We start from the raw sequence: 25019 nt of genomic DNA, 5'->3' as shown, positions 1-25019 counted from the left end.
ATAACCTTTGTGTGTTTTATAAATTTTAATATTCAAATTGCCAACGGCTATAATTATTGGTTCTATTACGCGATGAAAAGAATAAAAATTTAAGTTATTATAGAAAAGCAGACGAGGACCTCGGACCATTCTTGGACCATTATGATAAGTGATCGCTAGCACTTTCCATCTACAAAGATTTTATTACACCGACAATGGGCTGCTAATCATTAGGTCTAAGCCGTTATGTGCCTGTAACTACGCTCGCTCCTCATTTAAACCGGAACACCACAATAAAAGGTATTGCTGTTTGGCTGTAGAATATATGTAGAATGAGTGGTAACGCACCTGGTGGGCAGGCAAATAGCCCTACCACTACTGATAAAACTACGCACTGACGTACATTACATCACTCTCTAAATTAGCCAAATCAAATATCACGTAGATTCGTTTTTCCGTTGCTTTGTAAAAAAAAGAAAAGTCAAAAGCCTGTCAGTTTCCCATTGCTGTTCAAAGGCCTTTCCTTTTGAGAACTTTTTCCACCACGATGCTCAAATAATTGGGTGGTGGATACACATGTGGCAATGTCTTAGCGTTTTCCTTCACCGCCGTGCAAGAGATGAATAAATACAAATTAAGCACATTTAAGACAACCTTCGTTCAAGCTTCATGTGTTCTATCTGAGCCATCTCGGCTCGAAGAAGGAACAACCAACACGCAAACTTCGGCATTTATAATATTAGAAGAAATTGTATTTGAAGTTATTTGATTTTTGTATCAAATTACCGATTTTTAAATCTAATTAATTGAATTGAAATGAATGGTTAGAAAATTTAAATTTTCTACGATATGTTTGGCAGTTAATTTATATGTCTCGCCTTACTATCGATCGACTTTGCACCGAATTGCCAAATATGAGATATTGCGAAGATTTTGAAACGCACGGTGTCGGGTTATTGACCTGGCAGTACGGCAAAAGTGTGCTAACAATCAGTTCACTTTTGCTTGTATCTTTTTTTTATATATATAAAAAGTTAGGTTCTAAAAACTTAAATCTTAATTGGCTTAGAAAATTTAGTATTCATAAAATATGAATAAGATAAAACATAATTAAATTCGAATAATTTATGATATAAAATGTAATAATTATGATTTATTAAAAATGTTTTTAGTTATAAAATTCGATAAAAAATATCTGAAATTAAGTCGATTTTTTAAATAATCGGTATACTGTTTATCGTTCGAATATAATTTAGTTTCTCAACACACAAATTAATATAATATAAGTTATATTATAATGATAATAATTGTTTTCTTTTTTACAATAAATTTATAAAATATTATTATTATTTAATAATTATATTATTATCACTATAATATTCAAAATTATTATCGCATTAATGATAAATGTCCTACCTTTCGAAGTAACGTCGTAAATCCGAATCTCTTTGCCAGAGAGTATAATAGAAAATGACAAATTGCTTAAAAAAAATTGCAATGATTACTCTCATATATTATTGATACTCTTAGAGTAAATATTTAAAACAACACGATTTTAAACAATAACTATCTCACATGCACCTTAAATGAAATATACATAAATATATATTATCCTATTTTATGTACTTGTCTTTATTACAAGGTTTCATTGTCCCCGTAGTTACGGGCTCGTATAAGTCTACTATCGAGAGCATTGCCAATAAAATCCTTAACTTAAATCTGTTTACTTAGTCGCGACGTTTATAACTCGTTAAGAGAATCTTCATAAAACTTTGTCAGGCGTTGGAACTGTTATTGGGTTGTAAATGTTTTAATGTCAAATCACGCCAGTTCTACACTGACGGCCAATACACGAACGCGATTAAACGTTTTTATCGAAATGAAAATTTGGTCAAACGATGGCCAATTTATTGACCAAATTTTGAAGACGAAGTACAATTGTTACAAAACAACTAAAATGTTATTCGTGATTTTATTTGTAAAAACCAGTTTATAAAAGTTCGTTGATCTTTCAAATACCTTCGATTCGGTCGATTACCCGCCACGGGAGCTGTGTCAACCCAAATCACAACCGAGCTAACGCACCCGAATCACCCTCAATGGGATTGGATGCTTTGATATTGAACGCTCGTGTGGAGCGAGCTTTTAACTTGTATACCTACAACATATACAGTTAATATATGAATGTAGGTAGCATTCTGATATTCGAATATTAAAAATACCGTTCAGGATAGGATAGCTTCCTTCCATATATTTGTTATATTTATTTGAATGGAGTGTATTTTATTGAAATGTACAATATTATAACCATAAACTCAGTCCCACTTATGTAAAGTAAGATAACAAATGTCTCTGATCGGCAAAGGCCTCCTTAAGGAGAAGACTTGCAGATGCTCCGATTCGATCTGGGGTGTGTATTCCGTTTTCCTCGTGATGTCAGATTAACGATACTTAATAGTGCTTACCCAGCTTTGAACTCATTGTCTTCGGTTAAGATTTACGTAAATCCAGTAACAATATTGCTTTCTTACGGCTCACATAAAACCTGATGAATATTTTTAATAAAACAGACGTGCTTACTCTATTTTTGTAGTAAAAATTTTTATTAACTTAAAAAAGTAGCGAACTACACAGCGAACACTTTTCAATTATAGAATGTGAAGAAGTTTATGTATTTATGTAGCTAATTTCTGTATCTCAGAGACGTAAATGTACAAATATATAACAAGATACGCGCTAATAAAATAAATAAGTAATTGCAGAAATTATTTTATTTATGCGACTAGTTCCTTAAAAATACTATATACATTTCTATTATATAAGTTAGATAAAAAATAAATTATTATGTGCACATTGCAATTAATACGTTCTATAGTTACCGTTTTTGTATTTTATATTATTTTTAAGGCAATTCATAATCTACAAATATTTTCAAGTCAAAAGTAAAATAAATTCTAATATCAAATTTAGTTGAGTTCAAGTTGCAGCTACACCAACTGAACCAAACTCAAAATAATTATCCAAATTGGTTAATAAACAATCAAATTATACCCAAACACAATATACATACGTAAACATAAATTAAACAAAATATATATATTCAAGTTCAAGCCAATTTAGCATTGTTTGGCGATCGTATATACAATGTTTCGTAACCTTATAATTTAATTGCAATATACATGCGTTGCATAACACGCTCATCCGCTTCATACGAATAACGAGTATATGTTAATAATTCAACAACTTTTATGCAATTTCTAATTTATGACTATTCTGTTTTTCAGGTAAATATTCATTGTCCTTGGGTTACTTCAGTAAGCAATTACTTGGTAAGTATTCTTTAGATGTTTACTTGTTTATTTATATAAAGTATTATATAATAAGAATATAAATATATTATGATAAGATTACGAAAATAACATACACAGTAATATTATCCAATATAGATGTGTACAATAAGTATACATAACTTGCATCAATATAGTTAGTATACTTAAATTATATATATATATATTTTACGATAAAGATAAAAAAATACATACATACTTACCACAAATACACATAAGATGTACACACACATATACTATTATATATACTATTATATAGTATATTTCCTTTTACAGTTGTATTTAATAATTAAATATATGATATAAAATACGTCTTTTATACGTCCTAATCGACTAATATATCAATTTTAAATCACTCGAGTCGTTTGAGTGTAATTAAGTAACAAACATACGAATACATATATAATTTAATTAAGATACAGTTATGTTGAAGTATTATAACTAAAATATACTTCGGTTCATTCTTTCATTTAAGGTATTTGATAGGAATAACAAGGATAAACATATTTTATTGTTAGAGTTTAACAATAAAATATGTTTATCTTGACGGACCGGTTGGCGTGGTTGGTAGATACTTGTCTTTCATGCCGAAGGCTGTGGATTCGATTCCCACCCAGGACAGACATTTGTGTGCATGAACATGTCTGTTTGTCCTGAGTCTGGGTGTAATTATCTACATAAGTATGTATTTACAAAAGAAAAGTAGTTTATGTAGTATATCAGTTGTCTGGTTTCTATAGTACAAACTCTGCTTAATTTGGGATCAGATGAACGTGTGTGAATAATGACCCAGGATATTATTATTATTATTATTATTATTATTATTATAATGCTTTTCAAATTCTAAACGTATTAAAGAAATAAGATTCGAAATTCAAATTGAATTAAACTCAATCCCTAATAACGTAAACTTTATAATTCCATCTTAGAACATAGTATGTGTTTCAACGCCGCTCGTACGCCATATTAGGTTCACCTGTCGGTATGCATCGTTTGGTATGGACCAGTCGCTATTGTCCATAAGCACCATTGTCCATTCACGTGTATAAATTCCAACTGCGGCGTTCTAGTGTTTAAATGGCGATCTAACGTATCGGTATTTGGTGAGTGTTGTTACAGAGAATTGATTTACTTAATTATTCTTAATCAGATAACTAGAACTAGCTTTATAGATCCGTTTCCCATTTAGTCGTTTCTTTGTGCACTTAAATGTGCAGCTTTATTGTAATCGAACGCAAAATCTTGAAAAAATAATTTTTAAAAATCGCAACCTTTATTTCTGTCGATGCATGAGGTCTTTACAAGATATATAAAGTAAAATGACAGCCTGAAAATGGCCTACTGCTTGGATAAACGGCACTCAAGTTGATGGCAACATACTTGCCATCATGTAACATGTTACACAAGATTCCTCACGAATTTCCTTCATCAATGCATTAATTAATTTTGAGTTCAAGCACAAACCTCATTCCTAAAGTACGCACTAGATTTGAACCTGCTATATTCGATTACAGTTCGCATTTCATGTATAAAAACGATACTTTCTGATATTTAATCAAATTAAGAATCGTGGAAACAAAGGGCAGCAATAAAGTCGTTAGACGCTGATGAGATCAATTCATACAATGCGTGTCGTTGACACGAGACGCCCGCGCAGCGCGTTCCATTACCGAGATTTTATAGCGACATAGATTGGCGATGTTGAATTGAGCTTTGATTTTTATTGGAGCTCTCTGTCAAAAGATTTAGTATGATGATTATGACTAAAGAAATATAAAAAGTTGGAACGAATATCAACGTTTTTACGTTGTTACCATATACTGCCTGACGCCAATGCTAGGTGCGTTTATTCTTGATAACTAGGATATTCTTTGTGCCTTTTCTATTGTAATTCAATATTTAAACCTAAATACATTAAGAGTATTTTAGTTTTTAAGTAGAATTAATAATGGTTGGCTTAAACCTATGTAGACGGATTGATACAAAGCCTTACTACCAAGAAAAATATGTTTTCACTTTTATCATGTTGTTACTAAATTTGTATACCTCAGTTTAACTGCCTTTTTAATGATTACTTTGTAAGGCTGCAGATTCCTAGATTCCAATCATAGAAAACCATTGGTATTCTCTGACCCCAGTTTGTGACATCCGTCCAATCCGATGGTGACACTGCTAGAATTAATATTAAATGTTTATATAAATAAATAACTTAGTTACAATGAATACATAATATGTTAATATTTTGAATGTTTATTATTATAATCCATTAAATATTGGGGACATTACGTTGTTTTCAAATGGGAGTGCTATAACTTTTACACAATAAAATATGTTTGCATAATTTTGTTTTATATCGAAGTCCAGTCACGGTTAACACTTGAACGCGACCCATACTATAGGGACAGAAGCATGTGTATTAAAATGACTTTTATGCGTAATACGATAAAGTTTAAAATGCTTTAAATGTTTTATATCAATTTTAGAACACAAATCTGTACTAACGCGACATATAGATGACATAAAGGTCATCGTACCCATTACCATATGGCATTCCTCAATGCTTTAATGTTTTTGTGAATTAGGTGATGGTTTTGTTCGCAAACAGATTATAAGCTTAAGTAAATGTTTGAATATAAAAGTAACATCTGTTATCGACCATCTTCTCTGTGTATACTTAGGATCGTTAGTAAATTTCGAATATAATTCAAGTTGTTTATATTTCTTAAGTGACTTCTATATCATACCATATTAGATCTGTACAGCCGTTAAACGTGTTTAAATAATTTATACAGTAAATTATATGTATACATTAGTCTTTTTACGAAAATTAATAAGCAGACAATACCTCAGATTTCATGTGGAAATACATATAGAATTGCTCGAAGTTGAATTGAAATTTGGCTCTCATCGTTCCCGAAGAAGTTTTACTAAAAACATTGCATATTTTTATAAAGACAATAAACCTTAACATAGCCTCACCCTCACCTTCAGCCCGGCTTTAATGGACATAAACTCCATATTATTTATTAAATCCATCACCATCCATTCCCTTATTAATATAATATATATAATGTATTAACGCGTGTGGACACTATCGCAAAGAAAATCTTTATATACTCCGAAATATGTCTTGCCGGGACTACGTAACGGAATTACATTTTTGATTATTACAATAAGGTATAGTAAAATACGACAGGCCACAACGAATGCACGTAAATATTAAAAATAAAATATCACAAAGCTGTTTTCCATTTAAACATAAAATAGCCGTTAATAACAAAGTAAATAAAAGCAGTACTTTACTTACCCAAAACTATATACTTTAAACATTTAGCCCACATTGTTACTTCGTGGTGGGGCTTCACTCACCTCATATTCTACCGCCATGCAGCAATACTTAGCATTGTTTTCTATCGGTTCGAAGGTCGAAGGTTGGTTGAGTGAGTGTAATTACAGGAACAAGTGACATAATATCTTAGTTCCCAAAGTTGTTGGGGCTTTGGTCACTGCTGCTGGATAGTTAACATATGTATCTGTGTCAATATGGGCGGTAGTCATTTACCATCAGGTTGCCATATAACAGTTAATCTACCTATTCCTCATACAATAAAAACTATATCTTAAATACATTCAAGACAGATATATTTATATCTCGAATGAGAACTTGTAACAATATTAACAAAACTAAAGATGAAAGGAACGTCTGATGTGCTGGGGCCGAATTCTACTAATCTATATCAATGTTAAGCCGAGATGGCGTAGTGGTTAGAACGCGTGAATCTTAACCGATGACCGTGGGTTCAAACCCGGGCAAGCACCACTGAATTTTCACGTGCTTAATTTGTAATTATAATTCATCTCGTGCTTGACGGTGAAGGAAAATATCGTGAGGAAACCTGCATGTGTCTAATTTCATTGAAGTTATGTCCCATGTGTATTCTACCAACCCGCATTCAAGCAGCGTGGCGGAATAAGCTCTAAACCTTCTCCTCAAAAAGGGTGAGGAGGCCTTAGCCCAGCAGTGGGACATTAACAGGCTGTTACTGTTACTGTTTATATCGATTACGATACGTTCCCGATTCAATTCCGATCCAACTTTGAATAATCTATATTTATTCGAATCGGAACCGAACAGATAATATGTTAACTTTTATGGCAATAGTCGGTAATTAAATTAAAGAATAGGAAAACGGATAAATGGCAACTTATCATAGTTGGCCCCCTGTATACTTTCCCATCGGTGATGATTTTATGAGAATTTAAACATAGATAAAATGATCTTTTTCATTTCATTGAATTATTCCTTTGCAATTAAAGCCGTGAACAGCTTTTAGTTTATACACCACCCACCTATCGTGCAAATGTCAAGCTGTAGGTGTTACATTTTTGGCGCTGTACACATTTTTTATATATATAATCCAATACATTAATTTCGAATAATATTATACAAGATTCAATTGCACGACATTGAAATTGTCAATGACTGCGATAAGTGGATTAAAAATCTCTAGAACATTAATTTCTTAATTATTTCTACGTTTACTGTTACGTACTTCTCGTAGGTTATATTCATCCTCGTTATCCCACACATCCATCTTAAGTTTCTTTTGTATGGAAGAGGATGGAAGGATCTTCACTTCTATATAGTTAGAATCACCTTACTTTTTTTATAGAATAGGAAGGCGGACGAGCATATGGGCCACCTGATGGTAAGTGGTCACCAACGCCCATAGACATTGGCAAGTAAGAAACGTTAACCATAGCTTACATCACCAATGCGCCACCAACCTTGGGAACTAAGATGTTATGTCCCTTGTGCCTGTAATTACACTGGCTCACTCACCCTTCAAACCGGAACACAACAATAACCAAGTACTGCTGTTTTGCGGTAGAATATCTGATGAGTGGGTGGTACCTACCCAGACGAGCATGCACAAAGCTCTACCACCAGTGAACTTACTTGCCTGTTGATTGTCAAAAATCTACTACCGGTTCGGAAGAAAACCCTCAGATGAGAAGAACCGGCAGAAGTAAGATTATATTTTGCTTATCAACATTCTTTTAACAATAATGAAACAGTTAAATTTATTAAATAAAACGGTCTGGAGTTCATCGTACCTGTCCAAAGGTGTGCTATCTCTGAAAAATCGATTTTGATTAATAAAATGTTGTAATCATGAATCATTATTAAAAGTAGGTCATGTTTGTGAAGATTGAAGTACACTTGAGTCCCGTTCCCTATCACTATTATCTGCAACTATAAAATGAGCTGCTTTTTTAGAACAATAGACTCTTTATCTGACCTAAAAACCCGTTATAAGAAGAGCAGACTGTTGAATTTATTTATAGCCTTTTTTTATAAATAAATAATATATATTATTAATGTTTTTGTATTTGATAAAAAAATGTTTTGATTAGTAATACTTTATTAATAGTATTTTGATTAATATTTTATTTTATTTTATTAAGAACATCAGCAGTCACTACACTTACTCATGTAATAATAAAAACAAATTTACTTAACATAAAATGTGCGACTCTTCAAGATGGTCACAAAATGCATTTTAAGGTACAATACACATTTTTTTTGTATTACTTATAACAGATTTCATATTTTAGTAAGTCGAGATGGCATAGTGGTTAGAATGCGTGAATCTTAACCGATAATCGTGGGTTCAAACCCGGGCAAGCACCACTGAATTTTCATGTGCTTAATTTGTGTTTATAATTCATCTCGTGCTTGACGGTGAAGAAAAACATCGTGAGGAAACCTGCATGTGTCTGATTTCATTGAAATTCTGCCACATGTGTATTCTACCAACCCGCATTCGAGCAGCGTGGTGGAATAAGCTCCAAACCTTCTCCTCAAAAGGGAGAGGAGGACTTAGCCCAGCAGTGGGACATTAACGGGCTTTTACTGTTACTGTATAACAGATTTTAACATAAACATTATGTTTACAGTATTAACTATTATTATTGTAAACTGCGTAATAAAAACTTTTTCCATTATTGTGTTGTGTATACATTTATGTAAAAATTGTTATAAATTAAGTCAATGAGAAGAAATTGCGCAAAAACAAAAATGGACGTTACCAGAATATATATTTTATAAGATTGTGTAAGACTCGGTGGCTTACATAAACAGGTGACGATATTAATATTTTACTTTAGACTTAAAAATAATTTATCAAAGCTAGAGCGAGACGGACTGATATTTGTTTGAGTGTATTGTACCAAAGGAGTCGTCGACCGTACACAAACAACTTCATACGAAACTGTTCTTAGCACCTAATAATTATACCGCTGATTATTATTTTCTATCTCCTGACATTTTCTTTTTTCTTTCCTTAAAATTAGAAGAGATATAACTTAGCGATAAGCCCGTTTCTGGTACATAATGAGTGTACAGTATAGAGTGTATGGCATTGTCTCATACAAGTAAGTGTTCCAATCAGAACGGTCAGTGAGTTAATATACGCTTGTTCAATGGGTACGACCACTTAACGTAATAATAAAAAGTAAGGAGTTTCTAAGACAATTAAATAGCGATCGACAGTAAAATATTTATTATTCACACATCCATATATGTTTACATCCACGCACACAAACATTCATAATTGCACGTGTAACTGCTTGATGTTTTTTTTTAATATTTATTTTCTGTACTTTAGTTACATATAGAATAATACTTATGTACTTTTGTCCATTGAACTGTAATTATTTACATAGTAGTCATTAATTTTTGGTCATAATGATATTGGTTAGTGTAATGTATGTTAATATTGTCGGTAATAGCAAATAATAATTATATTTGACATGACTTTAGAATAGGACACTTTGGGATCAAAATGTTTATGGCGAATTATTATTATTTTTTCTAAATACAACAGTTAGTAATAAAGAGATAGATATATACAGCGTACGATAGCTAATGCAACTCTCAAAATATCGACTAGATCACAATTTGCCTATTTACTTGTATAAATAAAAGACAAGGTAGCTTAGCTTACTTAGTTACTAGTTCTTTAACTAAGCAAACGAAATCTTGTTGATATTACACGCTTATTTAAAAAGACAAAATGTCCTTGGCGAGATTGACTTATTTATATTATAATCTGTGTTATATATATTTTGTTGGCTTAAAAAAGATAATATCGAAATTATGTTGGGAATTATATTTTTAAGGTCTTTTATCAGGTAAAGACAAGTAGGAAACAATTATAAATATTTGTTTAATTAGGTATTTCATTTTGAAAGTTACTATAAGGAAGCGCTTTATTCATCCAATCTATATTACGAATATATGAATAATAAAATACAAGGAAACAAAAATTTTGTTCACACATGACGTGTTTTTTTATACAAAATTGCACATTTAATTCAAGTTTATTGTTTACGTAAACAAAAGAAATTAGCACGCGCGTCTTAATCTAAATGTATAATAAGTAAGGTTACACTTATTTTTTCTCTTAAATTCATTTAATTATAAAATAAACAAAATACTCTAAAAGTGGCTACTACCACACATTTTCATCGTCCATGCGCTACCAATCACGGCAAAAAGGCAAGGTATTGTTATTTGGCGTTAAAGGAAGGGATAAGGGTGGTAGCATCCTTAACAAGCATAGACACACAATATCGAACAAATATTTTAATATTCTATAGATACAGAATCATTCAAAAAACCAATGTTATTAATTATAACTATTAATTAATTATATGTATAATGTTTATGAAGTGTAATCGTAAGCGTAGCGTACATACTTACAAGGTGAACATTCCGTCATTAAATTTTTTCCAATATATGTTTCAATAGGTCAACATCCAATTAACAATTCACAGCTTTATACAGTTATTTTTTTATCGAATTATATATATATATATATTATATATATATATATATATGTTATAAACATAGTGGGTGATAGAGAAACCTCTATAAAAATACGTAAGGTCCTCTAGAATGATTTCGGCCACGGCCCCCAATCTGCGCCAAACTCTTAGCCAACTGCGCAGGACATATTATAGTACACGAGTATGCGACATATTATAGTACTCTTTTATTGGCCCGAAACCCAATTTTTTTTTTATTAAAAACACATATGTACCAACTTACATGGTAATCAGTTCAACATTACATACATTTTACATAAACAGATGTTGAATTGATTTAAATAATGTCAGATTATAATATTGGTGGTATTTTACTGGTGGTAGGGCTTTGTGCAAGCTCGTCTGGGTAGGTACCACCCACTCATCAGATATTCTACCGCAAAACAGCAATACTTGATATTGTTGTGTTCCGGTTTGAAGGGTGAGTGAGCCAGTGTAATTACAGGCACAAGGGACATAAAATCTTAGTTCCCAAGGTTGGTGGCGCATTGGATATGTAAGCGATGGTTGACATTTCTTACAATGCCAATGTCTAAGAGCGTTGGTGACCACTTACCATCAGGTGGCCCATATGCTCGTCCGCCTTCCTTTTCTATAAAAAAAAAAAAAAAAAAAAAAAAAAAAAAAAAAAAAAAAAAAAAAAAAAAAAAAATTGGCTCGACTAACCGTGAACAGTCGCGTTATATAGTAAGTTTTGCATTAATATAACGATCATGTTTTGCACACGAGAGCGACTTTAACAATGACTAACGTAACGGAACAGCTCAGGTCTAACGCTCAATGTTTTTAATGAATAGAGTAAAGGACCTAAATGTATGTATTTAGTAATTTTTTTTAATCGTTAAATTTTAAAACCTGATTTACGGTGATATACGATTTTGATGCGTTGTTATTTTAAGTTATATACATATATAATAATTATTATAGTGAATTTTGGAAAAACGCATTACGCGTTTCCCCCAAGAGAATTGCTTGCGCATGCTACCACGACGCTCTGACGAACGTAGGGATAAACGAACGTAGGGAACAATTTTGAGAATTTCTAATTCAACTAGCGTCTGTCGTATAGGATTTATTTAAAAATGAATTCGTAGTAAATAAATTGCAATTTTGTAAAACCTTTTTGGTATTAGTTTGTATTTGAATATTTTTATTTCAATTTTTAGTTGCATTATAGACTTTAAAAATAAAATAAACAATGAATACGAGTTTATTTAAATATGCGTATTTTATGTAAATAAACTCGTACACATTGTTTGTTGACGTAAATTTACAAGTCTTTGTATATATTTTTTATTTTTTTTAATAGGAACTCCAACAAGGAATACCCATCACGAGCTTTAAACACAATACACGAGTTATAAGTCTATGTGCTCCCTCAGTTGTAGGAAACCACAGCATCCATCTTAATAACTAAGTAACAGCTAATACAATCAAATTAAAATTAATGACTTTACAAATTAAAAATGATTCTTAAAGAACTGAAATAAAATGCTTTTGGAATCACATTTTTATGGGTTCACAAAACTGCAAAAAAAATGTTTGATGACGTAGTTGTAGGCGTTTAAAGTTTGACGTTCACGTCACAAATTGTCCCACATTGGAAATTAAAAGTACAGTACAGTAACAGCATGTGAATGGCTAAGGATTCCTCTCCCTTTTGAGGAGAAAGCTTGGAGCTTATTCACAAATTAAGCACATGAAAATTCTGTGGCGTTTGTCCGGGTTTGAACCCACGATCGTCAGTTAAGATTCACGCCGCCTAGGCCATTTCGGCTTATATTAAAATTAAAAGTACAATTAATAATTCATTTTATGTATATTGTGTTTATACATAATCCTACTTATTACTTATAGTATAAATGTTGAAGTGAGGACTTAAATATATTACCGATCACAGTCGGACTAGGAAGGCTTGATATTAAGTTTACGAAGCGATACATAAGTGTACTATATATTCGAAATACATACATTTCTTCTTATAATTCACGATCAAGTTACATAGAAAATCCTATAAATATATATTTTAATAAGTTGATGCGTTTTATAAAGTTTAGAGTTTATTTCCTTTTTTAGAGTATTTAAATAAATGCTCGTTTTTAAAAATGTTTTTTTTTTACTATTAATTTATTTTTAATAAATAGGCTCGGAATTCCGTCATCCAACATGGCAAGACCCCGGAAACGTGGAGCGGGAGTGAGGTGGTACTGTTTTTCAAGAAAGGTGATAAAACCCTCTTGAAAAACTACAGACCAATCTCCCTCCTGAGTCACGTGTATAAGCTGTTCTCAAGAGTCGTCACGAACCGTCTCGCCAGACGACTTGACGAGTTCCAGCCCCCAGAGCAAGCCGGCTTTCGATCAGGCTACAGCACCGTGGACCACATCTATACTGTTCGGCAGATTGTGCAGAAGACCGAAGAGTACAATCAGCCGCTGTGTATGGCATTTGTGGACTACTAGAAAGCCTTCGACTCCATCGAAACCTGGGCAGTGCTCGACTCATTGCAGAGATGTCATATCGATTGGAGATATATCGAGGTACTGAGATGTCTGTACAACGCCGCTACAATGACTGTCCACATCCAGGACTGTAAGACGAAGGCGATCCAACTGCGCAGAGGGGTGAGACAGGGGGATGTAATATCCCCGAAACTGTTCACCAACGCGTTGGAAGACGTTTTCAAAACGCTGGATTGGACTAGGTATGGAGTCAATGTAAACGGCGAGTACATCTCATACCTTCGATTTGCCGACGATATCGTCATCATAGCAGAGTCGCTGGAACAACTCACCGAAATGCTGCGTAGCTTTAGCTTAGGCGAGTCTTCCCGGCGTGTCGGTCTCGGTATGAACTTGGACAAGACCAAGGTCATGTTCAATAGGCATGTCGTGCCGGGACCGATATACGTCGAGGGGAAACCTCTCGAAGTTGTTAGTGAATATACCTACCTAGGACAGATAATACAAGTCGGTAGGAACAACTTCGAGAAGGAAGCCGATCGAAGAATTCGCTTGGGATGGGCAGCATTTGGCAACCTTCGTCAAGTCCTCAAGTCGTCAATACCGCAGTGTTTGAAGACGAAAGTCTTCAACCAATGCGTCTTACCTGCCATGACATACGGTGCCGAAACGTGGACACTAACTGCGGGACTAGTCCACAAATTCAAAGTCGCTCAGCGTGCTATGGAGCGAGCTATGCTCGGAGTATCTTTGAAGGATAAGACCAGAAATGAGATTATCCGGAAAAGAACCGGAGTCACCGACATAGCTTGCAAAATTAGCAGGCTGAAGTGGCAGTGGGCTGGTCACGTATGTCGTAGGACCGATGGCCGTTGGAGCAGACGAGTCCTAGAGTGGAGACCGCGAATCGGCAAGCGCAGCGTAGGGCGCCCTCCAGCCAGGTGGACCGACGACCTTTAAGACGAAGGTGGCGGGCACCAACTGGATGCGGAAGGCGGAGGACAGGGAGCTTTGGCGCACCTTGGGAGAGGCCTATGTTCAGCAGTGGACAACGATTGGCTGTTGATTTTGATTGAAATAGGCTCTGTTAAAAAAATATAACATCATACACATTGAATATATTTTATGAATCCGTGTACTATATTAAGAAGTTAAGTTTATAGTTAACTTGTAAGCCTTTACAATGAAACATTTCTTCAATATTTAGAAATAAGAGCGTGTATTTACAATTTACATATTGTATCAAATTTATTTATGTTCTAACTAACGCTATCTCTCTAATTTTTGTATGTAAATTAAATATGACGTAGTGAAGCGTGCTGTTTACTGTATACACATCTGATTGTATATATTTACATAACATGTTATGATTATTACACATTAACTATTATACAAGTGTAAATTTTACTTAATTTATATTTAATATTTATTTATTTATTTGTATTTAGCTATATGCTTACATTATATACATAATGTTACATAAGCTATTGACAAATGTCTGCTATATAATAATAAATAATGACCGCAAACCGCAGTGAAGTCATATCTCATTGTATATAAAATTTTTGCTAGCTGCTACCTGCAGCTTCACTCATCATTCAGAATTGAATTAAATTTAAAAAAAAAAAATAATAAAATGTAGTTTTGCTTTTTCATTTTGTTTTTTTTTTTGTTATAGTATAGGTAAGTGGATGAGCATATGGGCCACCTGATGGTAAGTGGTCACCAATGCCCATAGACATTGGCATTGTAAGAAATGTTAACCATCGCTTTCATCGCCAATGCGCCTCTAACCTTGGGAACTATGATGTTATGTCACTTGTGCCTGTAATTACACTGGCTCACTCACTCTTCAAACCGGAATACAACAATAACAAGTACAGCTATTTTGCGGCAGAATATCTGATGAGTGGGTGGTACCTACCCAGACGAGCCATAGCCCTACCACCAGTAAAATTATAGACAACTAATAAATTAATGTTAAGGATCACTTAACCTTCGACATCGAGTTAAAAAAACACGAATCAATTTATAGAATATGTCTTATGTCAGGGAATATAAGAATTCCTACTGAAACAATGTTAACACTAAAGTCTACCAAAAGAAACATTATTAAAAATAAATCCACTAATTTCCATATTACCTTCAAATATTTTCTTCAAATAACTGTTTGGTTTTATGAAAATTAAGTGCGATTTAAAGAACAATGGGCGTCACGAAGCTCAGAATTATTATTCTGTACGTATAGCACACGCCTCTTTGTAATAATATTTTTAAATCAATACAATCAATGGCTGATATTCTTGACCTGATTAAATAACTTGTTATAAAACTCCTCCTTTTATGTAACGAGAATGCGAGCCGATTGCTTTTAATGTCAAGTGGTAAATTCATCCAACACTCTTATAGATTACTACCACTGCTCGTAGCGGCTTTGCCCGTGAAAGTGTAACAAAACATTACAAAATAGATCGTTTCAACGCGACACGTGTCAAAAGCTACCGTATGTATATTAACTGATCGCAATCACAGATTAAAAAAAACAATATATTATTTTAATTATCTCAGTTTTCATTTTTACTTTTAAAATATTTTTAAAAGTTAAAATGAAAACAAAAAAAAAAATTAAAAAAAAAAGAAATCAACGACACAGTTACTATTTATAGTTGGTTATGTATTATTTTTTTGCGTGAATGTAAATATCTATAGATTGGCACGGTGAAAGCGCTTCACCCACTTACACACATGCGTATGCGCCGGTCGAGCAGCCCTTTACTTTAGGCTGATCGTTCATAAATATATAGCATGAAATAGCGCGACTTAGAGAGAATTTCTGGTAAAAAAGTAACAGCCTGTGAATGTCCCACTGCTGGGTTTAGGCCTCCTCTCCCTTTTTGAGGAGCAGGTTGGGAGCTTATTCCACCAAGTTGCTCCTTGCGGATTGGTGGAATACACATGTGGCAGAATTTCAGTGAAATTAGACACATGCAGGTTTCCTCACGATGTTTTCCTTCACCATGAAGCACGAGATGAATTAAGTCATGGCCAAACATCAAATACATATTTATAATGATAGGATATTATATACGTGTGAATAAAAAAAAATTATAGTCAAAATATACTTTATTCAATTAGTCTCTTAAGAGATAGTCAGAATTGTCTTTTTACAAGATTAATTGAAATGGTAAATTACCAAAATTTTATTATATAAAAAACAAATTAGCAATTGCTTATTTTAAGCGTAAAGCTTGTGTTAGCAGGGACGACAGTAGCCCAAGGATCGAAGGGATCGAACGTGCGACAAATTTTTAGTAACATAATATTTAATAATGTTATGAATTATATTCAGTATGGGCTTTCGTATTTCTGTATCAACACAATAAAGGATATACATATAAAAATAGGTCTTTTTTAATTTTAAGTTTTTTATGTAAGTATATATTTGTCTATTTATTGTTAAACAATTGGTGTGAGTTCTACGAGATTATATTATGATCATATACTAGTATATATTTACGTTTCACTTATCTCAATTTCATCTTAACGTTTAGAGATATGTTATGCTATATTGTATGGACGGTGAGCTCTAAACACGACCTAATTATCAACTTGTTTGACTCCAGAAATTGTCATAAGTCTTAATGATTTCAAAGTAGTTCAGCGAACTACTTCCTGGTACTTTTTATATTGTTACCGCTATCTGCGAGCTTGTTCATACACTCGACTCAATAACACTGACAGTGATAAGCACATTTGATTCAGGATAGATATTGTCTATATATTATGTAAAATTTTACTTTCGAGAATCTGCATTTCTTTTTCTGGTCATTTATTTGTACTGTATTTTATCATAACATTACATTTGTCAATAAGATTAACACGATACGATTAGATTGTCTACCCTTTTTTACTATGTGAAATTTCTTAAATTGCTCTTTAAGTAAATAAAAATCTTTAAACTGAAATAATAACTGACTGACTGACCGATTTAAATTGACAGCCCAAATTACTGGAAAACCGACAAAAGTACCAGCGTTATCGTCTCCATTTGTTCGGGTCACGAGATCGCTTGCGATTGCTGCGATTTAAATCTATAACCATCGTTTACGAATCCCGTGAACTTACCACTGAGCCATCTCGGCTTACATATCGAGCTACAATAACTTATGTACGATAAGTTTTTTGCGTATAAGTTCGCGAAACTATTATGGTATTTAAAATACACATTGTTCTTATGGAAAATTAGCTAAAACCATATTATTTTAAGAATGCAAAAAAAGTTTTTTATTTGTAACTCGATTAAAATGCGAATCAGGAAAATCATGTATTTATAATTGCTATAAAACTTCATTGCCTAAAACTTTTTAAATATTAATATGTTCGGAATGTTTAAATAACAAGTTGAATCATATGTTGACGATTAATTTTTCTCAAACATTGTCATTACAAAATACGAATCAAATCGAGAAAAAGTTTTATTAGTAAACTTTGCAACCCGAGAGCCGTGGTCAAGAGTTCTTTGAACCGCGTCAAAATACACTTAGCAATGAAAGTGAAAGCGTAAACGTCTGACCATTGTTGTTCTCGTAATTACCTAATATATAACGAACTCCTTCGTACCGCGTTCGTATTATATTTGAAAAGAAACGAAACTTCGCTAGCATGATTTAGAAATTTTGAATAAAGCTTCACAGGGCACACTTTCCTCGTATCTGTTCCCAAAAACTGGAAAGGCAACGTAAATGTCAAACGAGTTTTGTACTTATTTATAATATAATACCTAAAATATATACAGTAACAGTAAAAGTATGTGAATATGTGACGCGAAAACAACTGGATGGATTATATTTTAATGAAACATGGAACATTTCGTTTTGGTCTGTGGAATTGTTTTGTTCCTTACTGGGTGAGCATCAACTATGTATTACGCTACGTGTACAAGGGGCACACTCGACACAATCCTGTATGCTACTTGTTCCAGTATCTATAACCGAAGTTGTCCAATTAGCATCAGGTGTTCCATTTACTTCCAGATATAACTAAGAATATAGTCAAAACGACAGCATGCATATTATGCAATATCATTCAAATAATTTCATGGCGAGTTTTTTATAGTTCCGCTTGCCAAACTACTTTTTATTTTAAATCTCGGTAGAATATTTGATTGATTCTTCGAAAAAAGGACAATTATTATATTATATATTACGATAATAATTACGACATTGTTAGTATATAAAGTCGTGTTATATAATAATAAGTTTGCTTAAAATATTCCACTGACAATTTTCACCACAGATAAAATATATCTTAATCTTGTCCGCTACAAGGATAAAATCCAAGTATAAATCGAAGATTCTAAATTAAAATATTTATAAATAATAATAATAATGATGATAATAATAATTAATATTTTATTGACCACAAAAATACAATTACATACAGGAAAAGAAAAGGACATAAATAATATAACATCTCGCAATATAGCACCAATGTATCGGATTTATTTATTTACCATTTTACGACCTGCCGTGTAATCTGCCTAACCTTTTCCATGTAGTTTCAAAAAGCAAAACACTGATGACGCTAATAAATATCAATAATATCAATAAAGGTAATATATCCAGTTTTTTTCAGGCGTGTAAGCCTTAAATTGACAGAAAACTATTACACAAGCGTCATCACGTGATGTAACGTGCTTCAAACGTTAGAAGGGTGACCAAACCCATTGAAATAAATCCAGATAGAAAGTATACCGAACCAATCACTTTTTTCTTCAATTACGTATGTAAAGTAGATGCCACGGGTGAACAAAATAAGTTTTAAACTGCAACCTCTTTGGGCGCGGTGGGAGAAAAATTCAATTTCAGTGCAACGAACTATTTATAATGTTGGAGTATTTTTCTTTTCTGTCACGTATTTCATTTGCAGAAAGCAAATAATGTACGGAATACGTTAATATATGACATATGAAAAAATAAAAACAAATTGATTATAGAAGGCAATCTTGGGACTCATCCCAAGCTGTTTAGCAGACAAGGTATTGTTAAATAATGAGATTCATTATGCATTTGTATGTCATGCTTTGTATGTAATATAAATCTGTAATTATTGAATTAAATTTTTTATTCAATTGAATTTAAATTTGAACATAAAAAAAATATTTTTAATTATATAATATAATATTCATGTATTCACTTATATATTTGTCTTGATTCGTCGTATATTAAATCAATAAAATATATCAAGTGGTGCCATAGTATGGTCACCCTTATATACAGGTGTATGTGCGTAATTTCTTTATGTAATACACAATAAGGCCACGTGTGTGACGGATATGATTGTTTCTTCCTTGTATTGAACGAATTGATTTTCTAATCAATGAGAGTTTTAGAATGATTATATTTATCTACCAAAAAGAACATACCAGATATTGTACCACCTTCATAAGCCAATGTTGAAATATTTCAAGTGTTTCTATAGTATGGTCACCATTATATACTGATTTAGATTTATTGTACAACATTCATAAGACAATGTAGCAGAGACATACCAATATTGATTTCATGGTAGATACCGCATTGTACGTACTATTCAGGTACGCCTTCCTCATTGATAAGGACCAGTTTCCGCCCGCGGTTTCGCTCGCATGGCACGTATCGGTACCCTGTGTCCTTTTCTGTATCCCTTGCGACGTGTATGCAAAATTTCATGATTATCGAATCACTATCGGATTTATAATATTAGTATTCCGAGATGGCCCAGTGGTAAGAACGCGTGAATCTTAACCGATGATCGTGGTTTCAAATTTGTGATTATAATTGATCTCGTGTTTGACGGTGAAGGAAAACATCTGCATGTGTCTAATTTCACTGGAATTCTGCCACATGTGTATTCCACCAACCCACATTGGAGCGGAGTGGTGGAATAAGCAACAATCATTCTCCTCAAACAGGGAAAGGAGGCAGCCCAGTAGGTGGTCATTCACAGGCTTTTACTTAATATTAGTAAGGTTATATTAGATTAAAAGTGATTACGTTTTTTAGAATAACAATTGTTCAGTCTTATAAACGATATAAGATTTTGTATTTTAAAAGCAAAATTATAATATAGTTAATATATGAAAATCTTAAGGTATAAGAGATAAAGTAATGATTTAATATACGAATTAAAATCTCACCCTTCGTCACGTGACGTCTTTGTACGACTGATAGAAATGAGTTTCGTAGCAACGACCTCAAAACGACAGCTTGATTTAAGATAAATCAACTAAAACATATTAGGTCTATAATCGTATAATAAGCAATTTATCGAACAAAATATTGAATGAGAATCGAAAAATAGCTTTGTTTTTGGTTTCGAAGGCGTTAATTAAACACTCAATTATTTAAAAAAAAAAACAGATTGTTTACTGAAATAATAATAGATCGTTAATAAACATTTAACAAGATATTACGACTATAAATCAGTGCGAAGTACGTCATGTGTTTTGTATGTCATGTGTTTTGTATGTCATGCCATGTCGTTTTTAAGTCCCCTTTTGTTATCTTAAGCATAGTAAGTACTCACTATTAGCTCGTTAATGAGCAAGGTCTCCTTCCCATGTTAGGGAAAATAATACAATATTCATTTATGCATTTTTTTATTAATTGTGTGATAATATTATATTTATACTAAATTATATTTAAAGCTTAGTAATACAAATCACACTTACTGATTACTTTCCATTCATTTTCTTGTTACTATTATACTCATTTCGTTGTACTAATGCCCCTACTAAGGGCATAAAAATATAGTAACAAAAAGGTGAAATAAATGTGAAGTAGTTTCTAGGTATGTAAAGGTTTTTCTAAGAGTATTTTTCACTAAGCAGAGGTGGAATATAAAAACAAATTTGTAATAAAGTCCTCGGAGGTTTTATTTTTTGATTCCGCCCAGATATACATATATATACCTATTTATTCAAATACCTATTTTTTCAAATATACACTTATATGTGTATATTTGAAAAAATAGGTATAATCTATAATGTATGATAATGTAGTCAAATATTTGTGCACGTTTTGAAATCAAAGGGAGTAAACCAACCAGCCGCACCATAACACGATATCAATCGGTTAATGTCACAAGATGTTTGCCTCGAGCCTCGATCATACACAAACACAATTGTGTAGATTGATTTAAGATCAGTTTGATAGCGACTGATGATATATAACATGTAGGCGTTCGCGTCACCCACGCGGATACTTGGCCTAAATATTTCATAAACAAATTTAAATATTAACACATAATTACAATATTAAGACGGGTGACAAATGTAATAACATCTTGAATTGAAACATTTCCTTTTTCTTGTTTGCAGGTGAGAGTTGCATAGAGAAGCCACTTGCTACATTATGGCGAAATTATCAACAGTCTACGAAGCCCGACGTGGTGATGAAACTGTCCGTCACCAATTCCGGGCTCAAAGGTTTCACCAAAGAACACGGCCTCACTGAGTACTGGTCCCACCGCATCACGTATTGCGCTAGTCCACCGCACTACCCCAAGCTATTCTGCTGGGTGTACCGCCATGAGGGTAAGAAACTGAAACACGAACTCCGTTGTCACGCTGTCCTTTGCACCAAAGAAACTGTATCAAAGAAAATAACCGATGAACTACAAATCAAACTCAAACAGGCCTTAGTTGAGTTTAAGAAGGATAGAATCTCCAAACAGAATGCAAGGCTGAGCCTCGCTAACAGCGTCTACGAGAATCCCAGTATGCCGCGTAGGAAGATACTACTTAGTGTAGGAGCCATGAACTACAGACCGCCTCTTGAAAGATCAAAATCCGCTCCTAAGCTTGGTGCCATCGAAGAACTCTGTTCTGAGGAAGATGAAGAAGAAGCAGAAATGAATGCAAAGAAGGAATGCCAATTCACAATGGGTCTTACTACATCTCAATCTTTAGATAGACGACGACAAGAGATAAAATCTCCACGTAAGCTGTCATGCCCCGAAGGCGTAATGGACAGAATGCGATTAGATTCCGAAGAAAGTAAAGAAGAATCGACCGATAAATTAATTGACTTACTTGTTCAAGAAAGTAAATTAAATAAGGAATCGGAATCTCAAAGCGAAACTAGTCAACATGATAACGAAAAAGAGGAATCGAGATTAATAACACTGGAGTCTATTGAAGAGACGATCGAATTGAACAATGCTGCTATGTGTCAGGGGAGGAAGAATTTAATTTTAGCTCAGAGTAACTACCTCGTCACTGATAGCGACGATGGCTCGGTTTCTTCAGGGTGCGAGACGGCGAGCACGGTCACCTCATCTGACGCAGAGCCGTCATCGCTTCCTTCACATTTCTCTCAGGAGGAACACAAGGAAACGGATAGTGACGAAGAGAGAGTACCAGTATTTGAGAGAATACGCAATTTCGAAAGTGCGTCGATGAGAAACCACAGGAGCTACACGAACTCCATTCATGCTATTAACGAAGGTAGTGATGCAACGAGTACAGTTACTTCAGATGAAGTAAGTCATGTGCCGATCGGTGAGAAGAACGCTTTCCGTCGACGATCTACGTATCCACCCCTGAGAGCTGACTCCGGTATACTTGATAACTTTGAGGGCAAATTTGATACACTCATCGACAATCTAACCGATGTTGATAGTTTGAACTCGAGCACCGAGACAGAGGTTTTTAAAAACACCGGCGATAACGACAGCGCTTGCAGCGATGAATCTGGCTATTCTGAACTTCTTGATGGCAAAGAGAGTATTATCGGTAACACGATCATGGTTTAAGCGTCTCAGATGAACTTTTCATCGCTTTTAGCAACATTAATGCACGGTTATACTAATTTTATACTAAGATCTAGCATACACTTACTTTGTATTTGTAAATAACAGGGTACGAATGTACTTTATCTAGTTGATATATTATTGATTTAGATATTTGTATATATTGTAATATAGAATATAAAACTTTTATTTTAAGGATATTAAAATATAGGGGGTTTATGTATTAATATTTCTTTATATTTATCTTGGATGACCATTATGTCTTATTCTTCAGATACGCATTTGTAGAATGTTGTTAAATTAAGATGAAATTTTCAATGTATGTAGTTGTTTTATATATAAAAGATTATTAGGTACTTACACATTCCATCATTATACACTTCCCATTTATTATTCGGGTCATTCATTTGTCTGTAGTGCAGAAAATATTAAAACATAATAAATATTACGAAATATATTTTTTGTTTCATTTCCTTATCAGCTAATCTTCTAATTAAAGTTTTATTTTTATGATAGGTATTTAATTTCATAAATGAAGTCTTATATGTTCTAAAGTATTGTATGTTAGGTGATTAAATAAATTGATTGATATTTAATATTTTGTTGAATCTTGATAATAGATCTTGGATTATTTCTTTAATAAATATGCAAGTTTTAACAGCTCCAAGTAAGATTTGTATAAGGAAAATAGATAGTTAAATAAAACATTAATTAATATTTGTTAATAACAGGATGTATAATGATACATATAAAAATGATTAATATGCCTTTATTTATAAATTTAAATAATAGAAAGCGCAGACACTAGACAACTGTTCGTATTAGTAAAATAATAACACAAATTTACTCACCAGAAAGAGCAATGACAAATTGAATGATGTCTTTAATAGTGTTGTGACGCAAATAAGTAAACCACTCAATAGGTCGGGTGTGTCACACTGAATTTCAGTGGTACCCTGCGGTTGATAATGACAAGTAAAATAATAATAACGAAATTAGAATAGGTAAATAATATACGGAATAAACTTGGATAACGTTTGAATTATTGAATAGAAGCACTTGAAAAATAACAGAAACATTATGAGTAACTTACGCGACAGCTTTAAACAAATAAATATCGCATAAGCATTTGATTAATTCAATCATATAGAAGAAAAAAAAATATCTTCCAAACCGGTTTTGGCCACGGTGGTCAATCTCAAGAGAGATTAGCCAACTGCGCAGATATTATATTGCACAAGTGTGTGCGCAAACACAGCTGCACTCTTTATTCCTTAACTCTCTTAATCCGATGGGCACTCAATCCGACACGACTGTAAAGAGTTCAGGCGCATGACCAACCCAATTCCAATTTCCAGACCCCGGTCTGCTATTGAGAATTTTCTGATAGAAACACTCAATAACTTTTTATTGGCTCGACCTGGGAACTGAACCCAGGACCTCCGGGTCAGCGGCTTTATGTCTAGCGACTAGACCAACGAGGCAGTCATAATTTAATGATGTACACAACTGTATTTGTTTGAGTTACGACTTTATTGTCTAATGT

At 33.1% G+C, this 25019-nt stretch overlaps 1 protein-coding gene across 2 annotated transcripts in view; it reads left to right on the top strand.

The window, feature by feature from the left end:
- Nucleotides 1-23930, top strand: part of LOC126776497 (uncharacterized) — a 65451-nt gene extending 41521 nt beyond the window's left edge. Inside the window, exons 2-3 of one of the 2 annotated variants that reach the window (XM_050499079.1) lie at nt 3264-3308; nt 22041-23930. In XM_050499079.1, the coding sequence (XP_050355036.1) occupies nt 3264-3308; nt 22041-23476 (1481 nt within the window). In that variant the 3' untranslated portion in view covers nt 23477-23930. The remainder of the gene's footprint in view (nt 1-3263; nt 3309-22040) is intronic. The other variant, XM_050499070.1, reaches the window with a different exon arrangement.
- Nucleotides 23931-25019: the final 1089 nt, after the last annotated feature.

This window comes from Nymphalis io, chromosome 2 (genome assembly GCF_905147045.1).
Source record: "Nymphalis io chromosome 2, ilAglIoxx1.1, whole genome shotgun sequence".
NCBI classification, from domain to species: Eukaryota; Metazoa; Arthropoda; class Insecta; order Lepidoptera; family Nymphalidae; genus Nymphalis; species Nymphalis io.
Note: the sequence above shows the minus strand (reverse complement) of the source record. Positions and strands in the feature narration are given on the sequence as shown.